At 54.6% G+C, this 19,798-nt stretch overlaps 1 protein-coding gene across 2 annotated transcripts in view; it reads left to right on the forward strand.

Annotated features, from left to right (window-relative positions):
• The window catches only part of DOCK1 (dedicator of cytokinesis 1), a 437,923-nt gene that overhangs the window by 77,806 nt on the left and 340,319 nt on the right, over window positions 1-19,798 (forward strand). For both annotated transcript variants that reach the window (XM_066240428.1, XM_066240429.1), the window contains exons 14-21: window positions 3,261-3,385; window positions 4,381-4,479; window positions 5,398-5,470; window positions 9,795-9,898; window positions 10,260-10,443; window positions 14,459-14,556; window positions 17,238-17,327; window positions 17,675-17,775. In XM_066240428.1, coding sequence (XP_066096525.1) covers window positions 3,261-3,385; window positions 4,381-4,479; window positions 5,398-5,470; window positions 9,795-9,898; window positions 10,260-10,443; window positions 14,459-14,556; window positions 17,238-17,327; window positions 17,675-17,775 — 874 coding nt within the window. The remainder of the gene's footprint in view (window positions 1-3,260; window positions 3,386-4,380; window positions 4,480-5,397; window positions 5,471-9,794; window positions 9,899-10,259; window positions 10,444-14,458; window positions 14,557-17,237; window positions 17,328-17,674; window positions 17,776-19,798) is intronic.

The raw sequence follows: 19,798 nt of genomic DNA on the forward strand, positions 1-19,798 counted from the left end.
TACAAGATCTTGAGAGGCGTGCTGATATTTATCCTTTCTGTCCGTGGGATGCTATGTTGGTTTGCACCTGATGCTCCATTCGTAGGCTATAGCTTGATCATCCTCAGCTTCGCGGAAGCCTATGAACCGGCGTGGAACTGATTTCTGTCCAGATTCAGCCACAGCCTAACATCACACAGTGAATGAGCAGTGGACATGGGGCCACGCCGCCCCACGCTGGACAGCTCTCCACTGCCACCAGTGACAGGGTGGCGCTGGGTGCCCGCCAGGAGAGAGGGGCGTTCGGTGCACATGCTGTCGGAGTTCAGGCTTTGTTTGTTCCAGGGCAGCTGGGGCCTGCTCTTTCTGCTCCCTTTGTCGGTGGCCCAACGGGACAGGAGGAGAGCATGACATTCGGCGTGTGCTGGACTTGGGGGACACTGACCGCTGCTGGCGGTCATGTCAGTGTGTGGCAAGCTCCTCTGGACGCGTTGGGGGGGATGCCTTGTTTGCATTTGGACTTGAGATGCAAAGGCCCAGGGTTAGGTCCTTGTACTCAGGTAGTGTGAGAGTGTTGTCCTGTTCCGAGGAAGATCCCGGGAGATGTCTTGTTCCCATCGGGCCTGCTTCCTGTAGAACTCACTGGGGCTTGAAGAGCAGGTGGAGCCCTGCACGGGCATCTCGTGGTGGAGTCACGGGGAAGCCGTGGGCTCTCCCGCTGTCCCTCAGGTCATGTGCTGAGTTGGGAGTGGGGGTTCCCCCTTGAGGGAAGGAGTCCATGTTCTCTGTGGCTTAGCAGTGGCTGGCAGCTGTGAGCGCTGTCTTACCTTGGGGGTGGGGACGGACACATGGGGACTTCCACGCAGGGCCCAGGCTCTAAGCACACACTGTCATGGGCATCTCTGCTCAGTGGGTGGGCCTGCCCGTGGCTCCAGCTGCAGGCTGTTCCCCCCTCCCCTGTCCCACGGAGGGTCCCAGAGCCCCAAAGGACATGCTGGGGAAGCAGTGTGCCCTGAGCTGGAGAAGTGTCTGGGGGTTTGGATAGGTGGAGGGGGGCTCTCTGTGAGGCCACCCAAGTGTCCTAGTCCCTTCCTCCCCCACGGACACCCTGGAGCCGGGGTGGCAGGTGCCAGGAGCCTCTTGTGAGTGCCCATCTGTGGGGTTTACCTACTGAAAACAGGGTCTTACTCTGGAGTGGCTCCACAGTGTGCCTCTCTAGGCCAGCGGGAGAGGGGGACCCCGCTGTCTGACGACCTCCCACGAGTGCTGGTCCCTGGCTGAGCAGGCCTCTGTGAAGCTGTTATCACCCTGTTGGGTTATTGATGGAGTTTCCAGGCTGAGGGACCGCCCCGGCCTTATCGCTGAGACTGCTTAACAGCGGGTGGCTGTGTGGGTGGGAGGCTAAGTGACTTGTCCCGGGTCACGCAGCTCGCTGGGGCGGGTTCTGCAGCCGCAGCCCAGTGCTCCATCATCCGGGTCACGCAGCTCCCTGGGGCGGGTCCTGCAGCCGCAGCCCAGTGCTCCATCATCCGGGTCACGCAGCTCCCTGGGGCGGGTCCTGCAGCCGCAGCCCAGTGCTCCATCATCCGGGTCACGCAGCTCCCTGGGGCGGGTCCTGCAGCCGCAGCCCAGTGCTCCATCATCCGGGTCACGCAGCTCCCTGGGGCGGGTCCTGCAGCCGTAGCCCAGTACTCCATCATTCTTAACAACGCTCACCGTTGGGCACGTGGGAGCGGGGCCTCCCTTCCCAGCGGCTCCCGGGGCTGTCGCAGCAACCCAGTGGGATCCTTGTAATAATGATTTTTAAATGAAAGCTTAATTTACTAGTTGGATACATTAAAAGCCAGGATAGAGCAGGAAAAAAAAAAAAAAGACAAAGTAAGAAAGGAAGGAGATTTCTTTTCTTAAGGAATCCCAGTTCTTTGCCCAGAGTGGGTAGTTAGTTGCCTGCTCTGCACAAAATGGTTCCTTGTGTTTCCCGTGGGACAGCAGGTGGGTCAGCAGCGGGGGGTGGCCAGAGAGATGTCAGAGGAGCGGTCCGGGGCCCAATATGTTCTCTCCGTCACACAGCTAATGAAGCTCCCGACGTTTCCCCATCGCGCCCTTAGCAGGGGCTCCGTGTGCTCCCAGGGCAAAGAATGTCTCCAGCTCGTTAGTGGCGTTGTTTTATTTTTGGGCAATTTAAGTTGCATTTCACTTTAAGATGTACAAGTGCATTGTACGTCAACTGTACTTTAATAATAATAATAATAATAATAATAATAGACACACGAATCTTGTGTCATTCTCCTTCCCCCGCTGTGGCCCCATCCCAGCTCTGACAGCCGTCTGTCCGGAGGGCAGGGGGGCCACACAGGAAGTTTCCCTCATGGCCCTCATCCCTAATCCCAGGCCAGGTGGGACGTGGGCTCTTGTGTTGTGACTTCCTAGTCAGCTTCTTGGTCACCCCTGCGTGAGTCACGCAGGGGACCAGTACCGCCTGTCACGCTGGGTGTCCCGGTGGCTGTTAGATGCTCTTTGGCTACAGAGACTCAGTTGACCACAGCCAGTGGTCTCACTGGGGGTGGGGACATGAGTGGCAGTGAGCTGTGAACACTAGAGAGGGGATGCGTCCTTGAAGACCCTTTGGCAGCATGTGGTCTGCCTGGGGGGAGGGGACACCAGCTGCCCCGAGGTGTGGCAGCTCCTCAGCCCTAAGGCAGGAACCCGGCAGATAATCAGGGAGCCTCGAAATCGGTCCTCTTTCCCAGAGTCTGACAAGGATTGCTTTCGTTCCCACCTGCATAAGCTGAGGCTGTTCTGTAGAAAGCGTTTTGTCACCCTCAAATGGAGCCTTTATCACAAGGGTCCCAAACTATGGCCCGCGGGCCGCATGAGGCCCCCTGAGGCCATTTATCCGCCCCCCACCGCACTTCCAGAAGGGGCGCCTCTTTCATTGGTGGTCAGTGAGAGGAGCATAGTTCCATTGAAATACTGGTCAGTTTGTTGATTTAAATTTACTTGTTCTCTATTTTAAATATTGTATTTGCTCCCGTTTTGTTTTTTTTACTTTAAAATAAGATATGTTCAGTGTGCATAGGGATTTGTTCATAGTTTTTTTTATAGTCCGGCCCTCCAACGGCCTGAGGGACAGTGAAATGGCCCCCTGTGTAAAAAGTTTGGGAACCCCTGCTTTATCATATCCTGCGAGGAGAGGTCACGCCTTAGACAGTTCTGCAAAGTTCAGGGCTGCATGATGCATAATGGATTTGTTTTAAAGGTACCATTTTTATCCCCCGCAGGTGATGTGCGGAATGATATCTACGTCACACTAGTGCAAGGGGATTTTGATAAAGGAAGCAAAACCACGGCCAAGAACGTGGAGGTCACGGTGTCGGTGTACGACGAGGACGGCAAGCGGCTGGAGGTAGTCTCCGTGGCCACGCTGAGCCCCTAGTGCTCCAGCGTTCCTTCCCGAGTGTCCCGCTCTGCTCTGCTACAGAATGCGAGAAGCCCTAGGAGAGGCCCTGGGCTCTTTCTTCCCTGTCTCCTGCTTGACTAGAGGCTGGTTGCCACTGGGTCCTGGCAGCCGGCCTGTCCCTGGAGGACCCAGTGGCCCTAGACGTTCTCAGGCCATTCTTAGCTCCATGGGAGACAGGAGGTAACTGAGGCCCAGCCAAACCCATCGGCTGTTCCAGTTCTGAGCGCTAGTGAGAGGCAGAGCTGGGTTGTTGAATTTGGATGTCTGACCCTGTGCTCTCCTGGGTGTTGTGTTGGTGGTTACCAGGACGACCTCCTGGGTGGGCACAGCCGCTGCAGGACTCAGTGTCCTGGGAAGTGCTCAGAGGCTGTGGTGTCCTCCGATGACCAGAGGCCAAGCCCAAGCAGGTATCCTGACCCCTGCCAAATTACCTCTGTGGATGGATGTTGGCTTGAGGGCAACCTGTGTGTGCACCCGCCGGGCAGTGCTGGCCTTTGCCACTTGGACTGGCCCAGTATTGCTCCCACAGGCGTCCAGTGGTCAGTGTTATGGCTGGCCATGAACGGGAGGGGGAGTGCTACCACCTCCTAGGGTCTGTAGCCCTTTACTTGGGACCTACTGAGTGAATCAGGCAACTTTCTGCAGACCCTAAGGCTGATGTCATTACGGGTGAGGGCAAGAAGGGTGGAGGACAGGACAGCCCCATGTGGCATAGCCACCGAGATCTTAAGCGTCTGGGAGCAAGGTTGGACACCAGCTGTGGCATCAGGCGGATGTGTCTGTCCATCGCTGCGGGCTCACCCCATTGCTCCTGGTGTGCTGGCCCTCCTGGAGCGTCTGTTCCTTCTCCTAGCTCGTGGGATGGTGGCGGCACGCGGGGAGATGTCTGTGGTATTCATGGCCATGAGCTCTGATATGAGCCTTTCTGCCTTCCCTTCCAGCATGTGATTTTCCCGGGTGCCGGCGACGAAGCGATTTCAGAGTACAAATCCGTGATTTACTACCAAGTGAAACAGCCACGCTGGTTTGAGACCGTGAAGGTATCCTTGACGTGGTCATTTCCTCCCGTGAGGCTGATGATGAAAAATGCTCATGTGCAGCCCAGGGAAGTCCCCACCTCCCAGCCAAGCCCGGGGCCACGCGCCCACACCCACACCCACGGGCGGGCAGACTGGCACCCTGCGCGGCGAGGCGAGGTGGGGGAGCTTTCCTCCAAGCCGCTCAAGGTTGCTAAGGAACCACAGTGGCATTTCTGGGAATACATTTCCTCTCATTTCCCTTCGGACATAAAAATAGGACTTTCATGGAGACAAACGACAGAGCTCCGTGAGAGGCAGTGATTGCGTTTCTCGTCCTGGGTCTGTTCTATGTGTGAAACGCTGTCTTTACACCACATGGAAAAACACAGAGAGGACTCTGGAGAGGGGATATCATCGCGGGGGACACGGGTCCCGTTACCCCGGCACGGCCCCCGTACTCACAGGGCGCCATGCCGACACCCGCCACAGCCGCACACTGAGGGCCCGAGTGGCCAGCGGTTGGCTGTGGCTACAGCTGTTAGACCTGAGCATTAGAGACCATCACTGTAAGTCACAGCAGGCAGGCTTTCGTCCTGCGGCCACGGGCGGGTCCCCGCAGCTGCTGGGGAGTCCACATCCCCTAGGCGGGGCTGACAATGAAAATGGCAGCTTTTAAAAATGGCATCTTAAGGGTGAGGATCAGAACGTGTAGAACACCTGTAGCCATCCCACTGAGTTGCCGGGCATCCTTCCCAATGTTGCCTTGTTCCAAGGTCCAGAAGGCCTGTGCCTTTGGGGAAATGACCTGGGGGTTAGGGATTCCTCTGTGGAGGTCCTGAAACGTGCAGGGTCCTGGGGGTCGGCCTGGGGGAGTCGCCAAGCCGTCCACGCGAGAAGGCGTAGGAGAGGCACTCACGCTTCCCTTTCCACTTCTGCCAGGTGGCCATTCCCATCGAGGATGTCAACCGCAGTCACCTTCGGTTCACCTTCCGCCATCGATCCTCCCAGGACTGTGAGTAGTCACCTTGCTGTCCCGTGTGCGTCCCCGGGGAACCGAGGGGACAGGCTCCCTGGGCTGCACTGATTCTGGGTCGTTTCTCCATCGTTCTGGGACGTGGTTCCTGTAGCACAGCGAGGTCTGGACCCTTGCACTCCTGTCCCACATTCAACACGTTCCTGGGAAATGTCACCGGCTCTTTTCATGGAGCCGGTCACAGGCCATCCGAATTTTCTCCTCAGGAGTTTCAGATGAGGGGCTGCTGCTTGCTGTGGTTTTGAATTTCCTCTCTTCCCGTTGACCTGCACCCCTTCCTCCAGCAGAAAAGTCTCTTAGATAGAAGTCGATTTCAAAAATTGGCTCTCCCTGCTCTTTCTGTTGGAACTGAAAACCTTGAGGTCTCTCTGGGTGGCCCCTGGTGTCTAAAACACGGATGGAGCCTTTCTCGTGGGAGGTGTGCGTGCAGCTCGGGCTGTGGGGCCAGGATTTTGGGAGGAGAGAACTGACGTGTGAATCGTTTACCTTCCAAAAGACTTGACTATCAGAGACTAAAGATAGTCTCATCACCCTGGTTGAACCAATTGTCCGCTAAGGACAGAACCCTGCGTGAGACAGTAAATAACGTCACAGAAGGAAGACTGGCCCCCACCCTTCACGCTCTGTGTCCATCTGGCAGTGGGCTGAGAGGTAGGGGAACTGGGGACAGTGACAGTGACAGCCGACTGTAGTTGTGTGTATTGTGGCATTGAGGGAAATGTGGTGGTGTGGCTGTGTGTGTCCTGTCACAGATGCTTCAGGTGGAGGGCAAGAAGACCAAGTGGCCGTGCCAACCCTTGGCATGATGCCCAGTGTAGAGCAGAGACTCCATAGACAGGGCTGCTGCTGCAACAATGTCTCCTGCTGTTTCTGGGCGCCTGCTTGACCTGGGCCCTCTCCAGTGTTGGGGCGCCGCGGAGAGGCTCCTGGGAGAGGGTGCACCTGAGCAAAGGCTTGATGTGGGCGGGTGCGGACCCCATGTGGGGCCGGTGGGAAGCCTGAACCCCGTTGTTATTCAGAGGGCTTGGAGGCATGAGGTGCTCAGGGCTGGTGTGTGGGCTGGCACAGACCAGCCTGAAGGTGTCCGTGCTGTGGGTAGGACCCAGGGTCCAGACTAGCAGGGCTCCATCGTGTGAATGGGGTGCGTGGAGGGTAGCAGGAGGGACGGCAGTGACCTGGAGCGTCGTCCCTCCCCTCGTCCCGTCCCGGTGTTTAAGCCGGGCGGGGGTCCAGCTTAGAAGGGTCAGGGTTTAAGTACAGTGGCAGAAGCAGGGGTGTGAACGCCAGGCAGTTTCAGGGGCAGTGCCCACCATTGCATCCGCACCTTGGGGCCAAGGCCGGGCCAACAGGCAGCCCGATGGCTCAACCTGGACGAGAGCAGCTATTGCTGGATGTTAACCGGCATTCACTGTGCCCCTGCTGTGCTCCTGACACAGTGCTTGACTGTGTGACGTAACTAGTCCTCAGTGAGCCCGGACCGCGTCCGTGGGGGCATCACTTCCCGTGTTGCAGATGAGGAAACCGAGGCTCAGAGACCCCAGCTCAGGCCCAGAGTCACCTGTTTAGTCAGAGGTCAGCCTGTAAGAACCAAGGAGCAGGGCGGCCTGTGTGCAGGGCAGCGGTGCGGGCTGAGCAGAGTGGGGTGTGTGCCTGGGGTGCTCTGGCCAGGTGTGTCCTGAGCTGAGGCTGCGGTGGGCCGGCGCCCTGCGTGGGTGGGGCAGCAGAGGGTGGCAGCTGGCCAGAGCAAGGCTGAGGGCTGCAGGAGAGCAGGTAGGAAGGGGACACTGGAGGGCAGGGACCAAGTTCTAGAAGCCACAAAAGACTTGTTTCAGAATTTGAGCACGCTTCCCCTATAACAACAAGCTCATTCTCTCTAATTAATAAATCACACTAGGGCAGAGGGGTACCTTCTGTAGCATTTTAATTTTCAAAATCCTTGTTTTTCTTGTCAGTTTTAAGTACTCATTATAGACAAGATGCTATCACCCGACACACCATGACAAATTTACATAATTAATGAAGTCTCCCCGGCCACAGCTTGTGGGGCTTGGGAACGTGTGGAGCATCCTAAGTGTGGTGCTGATGAGACCCCGGGCTGTCAGCCATCGGAATGATACTGGCCTCCAGGGCCTCTCCTGCAGACCCTTAGGGTCAGAAATGGAAAAACCCGAGGCCTCATTGCACTCTCCCCCTCCCAGCAAAATGTGAGCTGCGTCCCCCCCCCCCCCAAAGCAAGCAAGGGAGTTGGGATTTCTGGGATCTGCCCTTGGGGCTGGAAAGTTTTTTGCTGACATAACTGTCTAATACTTTCCAGCAACTTGTTAGCAGTTCTAGAAGCATCAGCTTATATGTCTCCGGAGCCCTAGCAGATGAATGGCGTTGGGGCTCAGCCGGCCAGGAGCTGGAGCTGACATCCCCTGTTTGTTTAAGGGGCCCCCAGTGAGTGGGGCAGCCCTGCCTGCTCCTGCAGCGTGGGGCCCCTGACACTGTAATTTTGTTACCAACCTTGTAATAGCTGCTAGTGAGCATGTAACAGGTTCAGTCCATTCCCTCCACTGTGAGGGTATACAATGTTACTAAAAAGAGTATATCATTTTCATCCTGTGCTACTTGATAGCAGGGTCAGGGGAATCCCTCCAGTGAGGGGTATGGTCCCATGTCCACCCCAGGCACGGCTGCCTTCATGGAGACACGCTTTATTTTCATTTCTTCTCAGCCCAAACGTACACGAGTCTGCTCTTTTCACTGGAACATTACACTATTCCATGTCTTCTAGTGTGTTTTTACAAAGTGATTTTTTTTTTATTCCTAGGGTACATATTTTTTACTTTTATCCCTCTTTTTATTTTTGGTTACTCAGTCGTTCATTCATTCATCTAATGAGCCTTTATTGAGCACCTAGGATGTATCGGGTACAGAAGGACACCAGAATGCAAAGACTCAGGGCATGTGTCAGCTCAGGCAGCGGCGTCTTAGGGTCAATATTCTGAGCCTCCGACTCAAGGTGGGTGGTGGATGTGTCTTCCTCTTCTGATTGACCGCTGGCCTTTAGTCTCTACAAAGAGAATTCTGGGATACAGAACTTGAGAGATGCTTTCTAGCTCTGAAACTCAGTGTTTCCGTTTTATACTCAGATTGCCTCTTGAGGAATTCATGTGATTCCTGTTTCTTCAGTCCAGATGCCTTATCCGACCCTATCTGGTCTGGCCCCCACCTGACTTGGAGCCCTCACCGTCCACTACTCACCAGCCGGCACACTGGCTTTCTGGCCCCAGACCAGCCAAACGCAGCCTCACTCTAGCACCCTGCAGTCGGCCATCTCTCTTCTCTTAACATCTCGGTTCATATTGATATGTCGTTCATCTTCTTAGCAAGACCTTTCCCAACCATCCAATGGGATCATTCCCTTTTCCACCATCACCCTGGAATAAAGCACCCGGTTTTCTTTCCTCTGCTATCTGAAAGAATGGGTTTGTTGGTGTCTCCTCAAGTAAAAGACCTCCCCCCCCCCTTTTTTTTTATATAAAAAAAGTTTGTCCAAGCATGCGACCTTTGATGTGCTGTCCACGGAGCAACATGGTCAGGGCCGAAATGGATCTTTATTGAGTACGTAATCTGTGGTGGGCACCATTTCGTGCCCGGGGGAAGTAGCGTCCCACGTGCAGGTCCGTGGAGGAAGGACTTGCTTGCCAGAGAGAACAGGATTTCCAGGTCAGGCCCTCAGTCTCCCTGTGATTTCTGTCGGCACAAGGAGAGGCAGGAATCTATCCGTTTTTGTTTATTGTACAGATGGCCAGTGTTTCCAGCAGAGGGTCTGCCCCTGCGGCTGTCGTTAACGATGCCCTTGTACCTGCAGACCCTGTGTGTTCAGTGGTGCGTGTCTCCCTGGGTTCGGAATACGCTGTCTTCACATCTCTTTGCCGTTACTCTTGGTGTCGGGGGTTGCCAGCTTCCCTTCCAAAGCGTCCTGGTTTTCTTGGCCCTCTGCTCCCAGGTCAGCGCTCAAGTTCGGCGAGCAGGTGCTTCTGTGAGATTCTCTTTTTTTTTTTTTTTTTTTTTTTTTGAGATTCTCATCACCATGGCTTTGAGCTTCCAGGTTGATCTGAGCGCATCGGATCCCTTTGTGATAAGAGTCTTCCGGCCGGGAGCACCGTGCCTGTGTCTCTGGGTCCTTGCGTGTTCTTTAAAGCGGTCACTAGTGTTTCCTCACCCCTGCCCTTCCCATCATGGTGGCCCTCGTAGTGTCTTCTGACATTAGATTGCGACGCCAGCAGCTGAAGGTGGTTCTTGGTTTCTGTTGCAGCAAAGGACAAATCTGAGAAGATATTTGCGCTCACGTTTGTGAAGCTGATGCGCTATGACGGGACCACTCTGAGAGACGGAGAACACGACCTCATCGTCTATAAGGTAGGCGGGCTGTGTGACAGGTGCTGGGTCGCTGATGGTGCCGCTCCTCTCTGGCCGCCTGGTCCCAGAGGACGCCGCTCCCCTGTGGGAGAGTGCTGCTGTCCAGCAACATGTAATTGTCCAAATGGCCAACAGGGGCCGTTCTTCATGGGAGAAGACGGGGTGCAGTAACACCCAAGGTGCCGTGTCAAGACATGCTCTGTTCACGTGGATTCCTCTACGGGAATCTGAGAAACTGTTAGATTACACAGTTTAGCAAGCAGTCCAGAGCAGAGAGTATGATGGTGAAAGGGGCTGGGAGTCAGCAGGGGTAGAAAGAAGACACCATGGGTTGCTGACGGTGGCCCCCTCCCACCCCCAGGCCGAGGCGAAGAAGCTGGAGGACGCGGCCACGTACCTGAGCCTGCCCTCCACGAAGGCCGAGCTGGAGGAGAAGGGCCACTCGGCCACGGGCAGGAGCATGCAGAGCCTGGGCAGCTGCACCATCAGCAAGGACTCCTTCCAGATCTCCACGCTCGTCTGCTCCACCAAGCTCACCCAGAACGGTGGGTCTGGGGCCCTGTGTGCCCGCCCCCGGGTCTCTCTCCCCTGACCCGTCCTTCTCGTGCCTTCAGGGGAGCAGGGGAGGCTTTGGCAGGCGCACGAACACGGCCGGTCGGCCATCCCGGCTCTGCTCAGGGAGGGTCCGTGTGGAGGTCGCTGGGCTGGGGAAGGGATTGACGGGACTTGAACATCCCCACTCTGGTTTTCCTCTAGGGTGAGTCATGAAGAGAGTGAAGGCGGTGGATGTGGTTTTAGAAAAGGTCTTATGGTCGAAGAAAGGTGGCCTGGCAGAAGTCTTAAGCTGCAGATTTGCAGTCAGTCCAAGGGCCCGGGGTCGAGCCCTGGCCATGGCCTTGGACTTGGTCCTGTGAGCCTGGTCCGGGGTGCAAGGGCACCCACGCCTTTGTGCTGTCCCCTCCCCAGCCAGTCATTGAGAAAATACCAGTTTCCTTTCTTTTTAGAAGTTGATTTTGATGCCATTTTTAGTCCCCCCGTGAGTGAGATCAGGCACCCCTTGCTGAAAGACACTCCTACGTGCAGCTGTGACGCAGCATGAGATGGTGTCTGGCCACCCTGTGCTGGGCCAGCCGGGCTGCTCTGCCCTGTCACCTCTGCTTCTGGGCTCCCCAGTGACATGGCTGCCTGGCCAGGGGTGCTTCTGGCTCCAAGCACCCCATCCAGCCGAGGCAGAGGTTCCTCGGCACCAACCCACCATTTGAAAATTGTTTCCCCTTCAGATGTGACAGCGTCACAGCTATGCAGGGTGACACTGTGCCCTCTTGAAACTCAGCCTAAACATCCGTTGTTTTCCACCTGAAGTGGGTTGCAGTTATTAATGTCCCCTGTTGCCCTGAATTGTGTCCCCGGTGTTGTGTATAAGTCCCGGTAGAAGTCTCAGATTTAACCGAGGGATGGGAAGAAAAGTACTTCATTTGTATTTTAACAGGATAAGCACAGGACAAAAGAACGCCATCATCTGGAGGCCACTGCGAGATGGGGGAGACGGGCTCTGGGTGTTGGGGTGTGCATGCCCCTTCCAAACTCTCCACGTCTCTGCCTTGGCCCTGCTGTCCCAGGCTGTCCAACCTGTGCTTTCTCACCCCTTGTCTCATGAGTGAGCCGTGTGTGTGTGGGGGGGTGGGGTGGGGGGGGTGGGAGGATGTCACTCAAACGCATGGAGTTCATTTGGACACATACCAGCATCTGCAATATTACTCCGGAAACATTAGTCCACCTGCAACATTATGAGGGACCCTAGTTTGTGGCCGTGTAATAGTCTCCATAGGATAGTGAACACCCTGGAACGGGGCATTGGGTTTTGTGCACGGGCACGCAGGCTGAGTGCCCGGGCAGCATGTGGCCCACACGGCCGGGGGCCGGTTTGGGACGAGGTTGTGGAAAGGATGCCCCGTAGATCAGATGTTACTCTCTGGCTGAGAACACATCTGGGTCCTGAGAGTCCACCGGCCTGACGGCTGTAACCAATACCTCACTTAGCTCAGGGCAATGGCAGCCTGTCCGATGAGCACCCCCCAGCTCCCCAACCCACCGTGGGGCTTCTCAGGAGGGGCTGCTGACAGTTGAGTGCTGCTGTGTGTTTCCCTTGTCCCTTGGTAGGAAACCACCACCTTGTATGTGGGTTCCCTGCTGAAAGCATGTTTGGATGTTGTTCTTTGGACCTTGAATAACTAGGGAACCAGGAAATCCCCAAGGTATTAAAGTCACCGAACTCTTTCAAGGGGACAGTTCTTTCACCTCTGAGCTTCATGAATCCCCCTGGCCCCAGGGTCATAGTCTTCCTGGTACTGGGGGAGAGAGGCACCCTGGTCTCCTAGCAGCTGTTGCTGGGCAACAAGGAGATGCCGATGTGATGCTGTTCACTAAGAGCAAGGGGGGCACCTGTTGGCTTTTATTCCGCCCCAGCCAGCGATCCCTCTGGGGATGGTGACGTCTCAGGTTGATGAGACGGGGCCGCCCCATCTGACCTCGGATGCCCAGGTTCTCATTTGAGCGTCATTTATCTGAGGCCGTAACTTGTTATGGCGAAGCTCCATTCCGTAGGGAAAAGCCGTGGCTGAAGTCCTCGTTGAGGCCTGTATTACACGTCTCTGGCCTCAGGGTGCTGCTGCATGCAGAGGGGGTGTACAACCACAGCGCGAGAGGCAACTCCTCTCCTCCATGAGCTGCCTGTATCATCAGAGAAAAGGAAGTCACGTACTAGGAATGACTAGAGGCCTGCCTGCAGTGGCTCCCAGGGAACGAGCGCCTGGACAGGGAGAGCCTGGTGTGACCTGCGTCTTGCGGGTGGGGGGGCAGGGAGAGCTCTCTTTCCCAGAAACACGCCCCCCTTCCTGCCACCAGCTCAGACACAGCAACCTTCATCTGGGGCCATGCTCATAACTGAGGTATTTTTAGCACCTGAGGCAGAGGCTTCATGGAGCCATCTTCAGTGCCTGGGGTTGATGTGCTCGAACCAATCGAGCCATGACTGTGGGAAGGGAAGAGAGAGAAAGAAGGGGGAAGGGTGTAGAAGCAGATGGTTGCTTCTCCTGAGTGCCCTGACCAGGAATTGAACCCAGGACATCCACATGCCAGGCTGATCCTCTACTGCTGAGCCAACTGGCCAAGGCCTGTGGCTTTTACATGTCACCATTTTTAAACTCTGTGTCGGCTGTACTTGGGGATAAGGGCATGGGAATGAGGATGCTCATCCCATGTGTGCTTTTTGTGTGGCTTTATCCTCCAACTCCAGTATTGTCTTGTGTTCCCTGGAATCCCACCTAGCCCCCCAAATTACATTTGTCTTTTCAGTATTTCCCAGAGTTTTTCTGATGGAGACCATTTCTGTAGCCGAAGTTAGTTCCCGATGAGCACAGCAGTAGCAGGTTGGGTGCATGGTGCTAATTGTGTCTGTTCACGAACTGGGTAACAAGATAACTTCAAGTAGAACTGTGCAGACACTTGTTCTTCCCTGGAGATGTGCCGGCTTCCCAGCCTTCGTGCCTTAAAGGACATCTGTTCTCCTCGCAACCTTATGTGGACGTTGTTGTCCACCTTGAGTCAGTACAAACCGAAGACATTCAGTTTGTGGTATCTCGACTAGTAAACAAACAGAACGCAACCATGAGGAACAGCCAGGACGGTCAGGCCTGGGCAAGGACAGTGAGCTCAGCGCTTCAGTGGCCTCTGGGGGCCCGGGTCCCTGTCTGCTCAGACCTGTCACCTCACAGTATCAGGACCTGAATTTCTGTTAGTCATTTTAAATTATTTTATGTAAAAAAAAAAAAGAAAGAAATAAAATAGATTCTTACTCTGAAACTTGAGAGGAGATACCAGGATAGCACCTGGGGTGGGGGCAGCCTCCCCCAGCCCTTCTGCTCAGTCAGAGAGGCCGGGCCTTGTTTCTTAGGCTCCAAAGGATTTTTATTTTATGATTTTTTTTTTTTTAATGAGAGAGACAGAGGAATAGAGAGAGGGACAGATAGGGACAGACAGGGACAGACAGGCAGGAAAGGAGAGAGATGAGAAGCATCAACTCATAGTTACAGCACCTTAGTTGTTCATTGACTGCTTCTCCTATGTGCCTTGACCTGGGGATGACAGCAGAGCGAGTGACCCCTTGCTCAAACCAGCGACCTTTGGGCTCAAGCCAGTGACCACAGGGTCATGTCTATGATCCCATGCTCAAGCTGGTGAGCCCGCACTCAAGCCAGCTTGCCCTGGGCTCAAACTTGTGTCTTCTGCATCCCAGTCCTAGGCTCTACCCAATGTGCCACCTCCTGGTCAGGCCCTAAGGATGCTTGTAAGGTGTTACGTAGAAATCCCTTCCTGGTAGGTGGAGGTCATGAATTCGGCCCCAGTGGGCGTTAGAAAGCTGTGGACTGTTTCACTGGCAGCAGTTTCCAACTGGGGTTGACTGTTCTGTTCAGGACCTAATGCACAGCACCTAGCCGGACGTGCACACCACAAGGACAGAGTCCTGCTTGCTGAGTGGTTTGACCTGGTCTTTTTTTGCAGTGGACCTCCTGGGGCTCCTTAAATGGCGTTCCAACACCAACCTGCTGCAGCAGAACCTGAGGCAGCTGATGAAGGTGGACGGCGGGGAAGTAGTCAAGGTGACTCGGGCCCCGGGACCTCGGTCAGGGCTGGTCCCCCCCCCTCCCCCCCCCCCCCCCCCCCCCGCGTTTGCAGATGTAGCCACCGCTTGTGAGCGGGTATGCAGCTCCGGCTCCAATCCTTCAATCCCTGCACGGAGTCTCTCGGGTTTACCTGCACATCTGAGCAGACGGGGGTTGGGCTCCTGGAACTCCCATCTGGGGGTTGGGCTCCCGGGACTCTGGTCTGGCGGTTGGTCAGACCATGGTGAAGGCAGTGGGACTTGGAATCAGGCCAGTCTTGGGTTCTGGCTCCTCTTCCCCGGGTCTTCCCTGCTGGACGGGGATGGATAGACGTTCAAGCACCTCATTAAGTCCTTTCCCTGCAGTAAAATGGGGTTGCAAGAATGCCTTCTTCAGAGGGTCACTGTGGAGGTCCAGTGAGATGTGACAGCTGTGTCTGCCACAGGGGAAGCGGTCAGTCATCACCTGGCCACTGTTATTGGCCCTGGCTCAGGACTCACACAGAACCCCTGCAGGTGACCCGGGGAGGAGTGTGGTGTGTTGGACACATCAGAGCGCTAGAGCCTTGTTTTGGCCATTTTCTTCCCTTGTGACCCTGAACTTGTTTCTTTGACTCACACATAGCAGGCTCTGGAGAGATGTTAGGTGTCCTCTCAAATCTTAGTAAGGCAGGACCATCAGACGAGGGTCATCCGATTCCTCATTTGCTGGTTGTGGGTGGTTCTGGAATGTTCTTCAGTGTTAGGCTCTTCCTGTCTCTTATTTGCCCAGTTGACTTGCACTTAAGGAAATGCATTTCCATTTTCCGTAAGTTCCCTTTGGTTGGTGGATGGACGATAACCCAGTCTTCCGCTCAGGGAGCCTCCAGAGCCAGGTCTCTACAGCCGGGCATTGCCCCAGCGCTGCCCCTGCCCGAGAGGGCTTGCGGAAGAGACTTATCTTATCTCTGTAAGAATTAATGACATAAAGTGTCCTTAACTAAATGGCAGTGTGGTCCACGTCGGTGCAGATTAATTTGGTTGCACCCTGTTTCAGACTCCCTTGTACAACCATTGGGTGATAGCCTCGCTCGCCTCCACAACCATTGGGCGATAGCCTCGCTCGCCTCCACAACCATTGGGCGATAGCCTCGCTCGCCTCCACAACCATTGGGCGATAGCCTCCCTCGCCTCCACAACCACTGGACGATAGCCTCGCTCGCCTCCACAACCATTGGGCGATAGCCTCGCTCGCCTGCACAACCATTGGGCGATAGCCTCGCTCGCCTGCACAACCATTGGGCGATAGCCTCGCTCGCCTCCACAACCATTGGTCGATAGCCTCGCTCGCCTTGTCTGAATCCTCTTGGGTCTTGGTTGGCGACAGCCGTGGGACCCCGCTAACTGCATCTTCCTCTCCCCTGGGCTCTGTCAATTCCCTGAGTCACCTAGACGCTGAGCAAATGAGTTCACATCATGTGAGAAGGCGCGCAGTTAATGAAAGTGTGTCCCTGGTTGTTTCCACGTCCCTGGGTCTCACCGGGAATTTGTTGTACTTCTGTGGCCCCATTGTCATACTTAACAGGGGATGTCAAGGACCCTCTTGTCTTGTTCTCCGTTCCCCTGATCTAATCGGCTATCGAACCCGGTTGCTCACCCCTGGACCTGGTCTTCACTGACCTACCTCTGCTTCCTGCGCATGCTGGGACCACTCAGGCCAGGAAGGCATGTCCCTCCCCTGCTCCGTCCTCGCCAGCGTATCCTGGGTGCCCTGGAGGGCTGGAGAGTGAACCAACTTGTCCCAGGCCACATGGCTGTGACCGGGAGCCAGGACTGGAGGGGTCCCCCGCTTGTTTAGGGTAGGGGAGGCTCCTTATATTCTAGTTAAGGGCCCTGATGGACTGGAGCTTATTTCCACTGACCCAGGGCCGCCCTTCTGTACACCTGCCACCAGGAGCAGAGAGATGACGTCCCTGGTAGGTGGAGAAAGGTGCTGGGTTATGTAGTGAAAGCTACTGCCTCCCATTGGTGGAAAATGAAGGCGGTGGCCTTGGTTGTCCTGCAGATGGTCTTAGAGGGACGGGGTTTCCAGAGGAGTCCTCCTATAGCCCCGTGGAAGGGACCTCCTGCCCCATACTCAACTCCCTCCTCTCAGCTGCGGCTTGATAGCCGGATGGGCAAGGTCACAGCTCGCTGTTGTCCCACTCTGTGCTACGATGCTGTCACTTGTCTGGGTGGTCCAGCTGCGGGGACTCTGGGTGAACCTTGGCGAGCCAGAGCTCGGCACCCGGAGAATCTCTCCAGCAGTGACGTCGAACTGTCTGCAGACAGCAGAGTTTTGACCTTTGCAAAGATGTTACAGTCAGAGAGGGTGGGACATGGTACAAGGTGGTAGCTGTTGACTCTTTGTCACTAGACTGACAAAAACCAGGAGCAGGTTGGGAAGGTCCCATGGGACGGGACTGTGGGGCCTCCCCCCACCACTACAGTCCTGCTGCTTGACTCCGCGTCCCCCGTGTCTCTGTTCTAACGTCACATACCTTGTGCATCCGCAGGCTGGGGAGAATCTCTAAGGTCAAGAGTGTCTTGGGGGGGGGGGTGTCTAGCAAAGGGGAGGGTGAGAGCCAGGCCAGCACTGACCACTCTCCCAGCTCGGGCAGGCTGGCCGAGCTCACTCTGTCCCCCGGCCCGTCTCCACAGTTTCTCCAGGACACCTTGGACGCCCTGTTCAACATCATGATGGAGAACTCGGAGAGTGAGACCTTCGACACGTTAGTGTTCGATGCTCTGGTAAGAGGCCGCCACTTCTCCTCCGCTCGGCCGGTAGGACGCAGTGGCATGCGGCAGCCTGTGAGGCCGGGTGGGGGTGCCCAGCACGGTCACCGGGACGGCTCGGGCAGCCGTGCACACCCCGGCAGAGCCGACAGACGCCGCGCTGGAGGCTCTATCTCAGTAACGCTGTCCGTGGGCAAAGGAAGTTTCTGGCTGAGATGCGGTCACCTGGCTGACCGTTGGCTTCTGTCTGAAAAAACAAACAAACTGTAGTGTTCTTGGAGTCACCCGGCGAGTGGGATTTGGGTGAAGATTCCAGAGGGTTGGCATTATCCTGCTAATGAAAATATTGATCCGTGTCACAGGTGTTTATCATTGGACTCATTGCCGATAGGAAATTTCAGCATTTTAATCCTGTTCTGGAAACGTACATTAAGAAACACTTCAGCGCCACGTTAGCCTACACGTAAGTTCTCTTGGTTGTTTTAAAACTAAATCTTTTTTTTTCTTTGTTTTCTTTTGTCCAGTGTGTTTGTTTTTTAGCGTCTCTTTTGTATACTTTTTGTCTGCGAACGTACCTTCCCCTCCTCGAAAGTCTTAATTGACTGGGCCAGGGGTCAGGAAACTTTTTGGCTGAGAGCCATGAACGCCACATATTTTAAAATGTAATTCCTTGAGAGCCATACAACGACCCAAGTACATTATGCATTATCCAATAAAAATTTGGTGTTGTCCCGGAGGACAGTTGTGATTGGCTCTAGCCACCCACAACCATGAACATGAGCGGTAGGAAATGAATGGATTGTAATCCATGAGAATGTTTTGCATTTTTAATGTTATTATTTTTTTTATTAAAGATCTGTCTGTGAGCCAGATGCAGCCACCAAAAGAGCCACATCTGGCTCACGAGCCGTAGGTTCCCGACCCCTGGATGGGGCTGACTTTTTTTTATTTTTTTTATTTTTTTATTTCTTTTTTTTTTTTTTTAACAGAGACAGAAAGAGAGTCAGAGAGAGGGATAGACAGGGACAGACAGACAGGAATGGAGAGATGAGAAGCGTCAATCATTAGTTTTTCATTGCGTATTGCAACACCTCAGTTGTTCATTGATTGCTTTCTCATATGTGCCTTGACCACGGGCCTTCAGTAGATCGAGTAAGCCCTTGCTCGAGCCAGCGACCTTGGGCTCAAGCTAGTGAGCTTTTTGCTCAAACCAGATGAGCCCATGCTCAAGCTGGCAACTTTGAGGTCTCGAACCTGGGTCTTCCATATTCCAGTCCAATGCTCTATCCACTGCGCCACTGCCTGGTCAGGCGGGGCTGACTTTTATTATTACTGTTTCCCTCTTAGCAGAACTCAACGTCTTGTCGAAAGCAGCATGTAGTAAACTAGCATAACATTCTGGAATGAGCCCTTTCTCTTCTCCACTTCTTCTACTTGTCTTTGAGATTTTGAGCTCACATCCGATGGCACTAGAGGCAGGTGCCGGGCCAGGTGCCTCTGCGCTGTGGCTTCCCGGTGAGCCCTGGTAAATGGATGAGGACTTGTGTTCCTATTTGGGGATCATTGGTTGTTTCGTGGGGATAGAATTCTGTGTTGTATTTTCAGCATATCTTTTTGCCCTTTAAAGAACGCCTTTCCTTTGGTTGAAGAAGCTTCTGTTGTGACTAACTTGGAGTCTTACTGCCCACCCAGCTGCTCTCGCCCCGCCCCCACAGCCCCCATGGGGGCCCCTGTGGGTCTTGTAACCCCCCCCCCCCCGAGGGAGTGTGCCATGTCTGGGCCACAGAAGCCGCTCACCTGGTGCTACAGTCCTGGAGCCCGGCCACCTGGGTTTAAATTAAAGCTCTGTCACTGAGAAATCTAAGGTGCTTCTCCTCTCTGAATTTCAGCCTTCTCATCTGTAGAATGGCACACTGTAGATTTATTGAGCATTTTAATGAATTTTCATATGCCACTGGCTTGGAATAAATCCTGACCCTGTGAAAAGCACCAGGCTGATATGAGGTTGCATTATTATTAGAGTTACTGTGATGAGTTACCTTCTGTCTCTCACAGAGGGGCTCATTGACATTTATTCACACTTTTAATCGTGTGAGTTGCAGGGAGAGAAGAGATTTAAATAATTTATTTAAAAAAAATAAAAAATAAGTACAGTATTAGTCCCAAGTGTACAACATAGTGATTCAGCATAATTTCTTCAAGAACGGCCACTGTAGAGTCATTTGAACTGAATCTCTTTAGTGTCATTAAATTGGGTCACCTCTCCCACCTGTGCCATGACCATGCTTCGGTCGGAGCCCGTGTCCTTGCCGGTGGGTAGCTGGGAAGGCGGGCTCAGAGGTCTGACACGGTCAGTCCTGCCCCTGGAGGCTCTCGGGTATGTCTGGAGTGCCTGTTTAGTGGGTGGTCCCTTGAGTGGGCGGAGCGCTGTGCTATCCTGAAGCACAGAGAACAAAGTTGGATGAGTTCTTGTGCTTACTTTTATT

The sequence above is a fragment of the Saccopteryx bilineata genome, chromosome 7, assembly GCF_036850765.1.
Source record: "Saccopteryx bilineata isolate mSacBil1 chromosome 7, mSacBil1_pri_phased_curated, whole genome shotgun sequence".
Lineage (NCBI taxonomy): Eukaryota > Metazoa > Chordata > Mammalia > Chiroptera > Emballonuridae > Saccopteryx > Saccopteryx bilineata.